The sequence below is a fragment of the Panthera uncia genome (assembly GCF_023721935.1).
Source record: "Panthera uncia isolate 11264 chromosome C1 unlocalized genomic scaffold, Puncia_PCG_1.0 HiC_scaffold_4, whole genome shotgun sequence".
Classification (NCBI taxonomy): domain Eukaryota; kingdom Metazoa; phylum Chordata; class Mammalia; order Carnivora; family Felidae; genus Panthera; species Panthera uncia.
The window spans coordinates 160702-164137 of NW_026057585.1; the positions used below are offsets into that span (position 1 = coordinate 160702).

General features: G+C 52.8%; 1 protein-coding gene across 1 annotated transcript; it reads left to right on the forward strand.

The window, feature by feature from the left end:
- The first annotated feature begins 219 nt into the window (after nt 1-219).
- CRNN (cornulin) lies at nt 220-3135 on the forward strand. The gene is made up of 3 exons (XM_049618490.1): nt 220-357; nt 1693-2410; nt 2552-3135. Exons 1-3 carry the CDS (start codon nt 220-222, stop codon nt 3133-3135), a joined length of 1440 nt encoding a protein of 479 aa, XP_049474447.1.
- Nucleotides 3136-3436: the final 301 nt, after the last annotated feature.

Here is a 3436-nt window from a genome sequence, read left to right on the forward strand (position 1 = left end):
CATAGAAGTCCTGACTCTGGAGCCTGTCACTAACCATGATGTGCCCCTCCTTCGCATTCATAAAATCCATTAAGTAGGAAAGGGAGAGCGAATACTCAGAGCCATCAGAGGCAGAGCTGAATATGCAAGGAAAGACCTAGAAGGAGCAGGAGGAAACGCTGAGGTTGATTTTGGAGCCCCCATGGGGGCTTTGCTTCTTTCTCCAGTTTGACTCCAAAGATGCCTCAGTTACTGCGAAACATTAATGGGATCATCGAAGCCTTTGGGCGATACTCCAGGATGGAGGGCAACCGCCAAGTGCTCACCCGGGGGGAGCTGAAAAGGCTCTTGGAGCATGAGTTTGCTGATGTCATTGTGGTATGATGTGCCCGGCGAGGTGGGGAGGGTGGGAGAGGAAAGAGGAAAGGGGTTTACCTGCAGATGCTCTGCCTCAGGAATCTGAAGAGGTAACCACTGGATCCAAGCCCACTGGATCTCCTGGCAGCTGTGGAGGAGGAGAAAAGGAAGGCAAAGGAACAAGAGATGGTAGTTTCCTTAGAGAAAATACCTTGATTTCAATTAATTCTAATTTAGAGACAAGGTGAAAGGACTCAAAAGGGACAGCTCAGGGAAGAATAGAACCCTTGAGTATTCTAGAAGTGAAAGTAATTGCTGCTCTCTGCTGCTACTTAAATCTGATGCAGTAGCCATTTCCTATGTCCATCAGAAATTCATTCATTCATTTATTAGAAGCATAGCTCTGTGTCTTGCAGTTGCTCAAAAATATTAGTTGAATGGTCACATCAGAAATGTGTTTTTGAGGGCAAGTTGGTTGTCATCAGCTGGGAGGACACTCTGGGAGCCCCTCCTTCTCTTCCCCTACCAGCAAAGCAGACCCAGGGCATTGATGCCCTTCCCTGCCTCTTCCTGCCTTTGGTTCCCATCTAAAGCAACCAGGACAGGGGTGCCTGGGTGGTTCAGTCAGTTAAGCGTCCGACTTCAGCTCAGGTCACGATCTCACGGTCCGTGAGTTCGAGCCCCGAGTCGGGCTCTGGGCTGATGGCTCAGAGCCTGGAGCCTGCTTCCGATTCTGTGTCTCCCTCTCTCTCTGCCCCTCCCCCGTTCATGCTCTGTCTCTGTCTCAAAAATAAATAAACGTTAAAAAAAATTTTTTTAAAGCAACCAGGACAATGGCCTTAGGGACAGGAATGTGTAGGCACAGCAGGATGCATACTCAGGGCAACTTGTGGTCTCACCAAACCCCACTCACCCCACCATGGGAAAACACCTGAGCCTCAGTGAACCCACAAAATCTCCCTGAGGCCATATTCCTGCTGTCTTTGCCTGGTGTTGGGCACTGGAGAGAATCCAACTCAGTGCCAGGGGTCAGGAGCCGAGGACAGCCCAAAGAATCATTATGAGCTCAATCATTCATTCATTCATTCTTCAGTGAGTCTTGCTCCAGTTATCCTGTAATCCAGAAATTATGCCAGGCACAGAGGATACAAATCAAAAGGTGCTTCCTACCCTTGTGAGAAGGGCTGCACACTGAAAGCTATTTCATATTAGGGCTGCTGTGGCTATGTACGCACCCTGAGGCTGGCACAGGTGGGCTCCCTGGCTCAGGGGTGGGAAGCCTGCAGACTGAGTGAGCTGGCCCAACCACACCTTCCCCAGGGGCAGTATGCTGATTTTGCCTCTTCTCCTCCCCAGAAACCCCATGATCCTGCCACTGTGGATGAAGTCCTGTGCCTGCTAGATGAAGATGACACAGGGACTGTGGAGTTCAAGGAATTCCTGGTCCTGGTGTTTAAAGTCGCCCAAGCCTGTTTCAAGACACTGAGCGAGAGTCCTGAGGGGGCTTGTGGATCTCAAGAGTCTGGAATTTGCCCTGCTGGGGACTCACAAGAGCTGGGGGAAGGACAGAACAGTAGAACTAAGGTGGAGCTGGCTAGGGAAGGACAGCATTGTGAGGAGAGCCAACATAGACAGAGCACACAAGCCTCCAGAGGACAGGTAGGGGCCAGGGCTCAGACCCGTGGTCAGGATATTGGCCAGGATAGACAGTCTGAGTCTCAGAGACAAGAGAGAGAGAGTTTGCAGACACAAGCTGGGGAATGTACACAGCAGACCCAGAGAGTGGGAGAAGACAAGAGCCACCAGACCAGGGAGAGGGAGTCAGAGAGACAGTCGCAGGCCAGGGAACAGGATAGAGCCAACCAGACAAGTGAAACAGTGACTGGAACTGGAACTCAGACCCAGACAGATACCACCCAGACTGTGGAGGAAGACAGGAGCAGTCAGATAGGAAGCCCTGGTACCCAGCCACAGGAGTCCACCCATGGCCAGACCAGAGGGACTGAGGTCCAGGGTCAAGATAGGAGTCAGACAAGCCAGATAGTGGCAGGAGAACATGTTCAGACACCAGGAGGTGTCACCCAGACCACAGAGCAGGACAGGAGTGCTCACATAGGAAGCCCTGGTACCCAGCCACAGGAGTCCACCCATGGCCAGACCAGAGGGACTGAGGTCCAGGGTCAAGATAGGAGTCAGACAAGCCAGATAGTGGCAGGAGAACATGTTCAGACACCAGGAGGTGTCACCCAGACCATGGAGCAGGACAGGAGTGGTCAGATAGGAAGCCCTGGCACCCAGCCACAGGAGTCCACCCATGGCCAGACCAGAGGAACTGAGGTCCAGGGTCAAGATAGGAGCCAGACAAGCCAAGTGGTGACAGGAGGGCACATTCAAACACAGGCAGGATCACAAACCCAGACACACACCCGGACCACGGAGCAGGGCAAGAGCCAGTCTGCAAGCCACGCAGGGGATAGAGATGAGGGACAGATTCAAAGGCAGTCAGGCAGTGGTCAAAGATGGACACAAGCGAGCCACTATGAAGCAGGAGAGGCAGAGATGGGAGGACAGGCCCAGGCTGGGGCAAGCACTCTGACAGGGAGACAGGACTGGAGCAGCACTCAACCAAGGTGTAGTGTGACAGGCGGGCAGGGAGAGAGCGAATCCACTGTGGTTACCCAAGAGTGGGTGGATGACCACACAAGGGATACAGCAATCCCAAGGCAGGACCAGGGTAGCCTGCATTCTGGCATGCTTCCAGCCCAGGGCCCAGACACAGTCCAGCCAGAAGGAAAGTGAGGCCTCACAGCCAGGGGGCTATATTCCTACTTCAAAAGCAATAAGCCATGAGTGTCCCAGCCCCAGACTCCAGTGCCCAGTACCAGAAGAAGACAACTGCAGAGGGGTTGGCTTGTCCTGCGCTGGCCAGTCCAGTTGGCATGTCAGCTCTTTATCATGGTGTTTCTCTTAGGTCTTTCTCAGTGAGACCATTTCTGCAAGGTGCTTTCTATCCTAAATTCCTCTCTCATCTGCTCCACTGTGCAGACCCCTCAGGAACAGGAAAACACAGAGCCAATCACTCATTTATGCCAGATTCTCC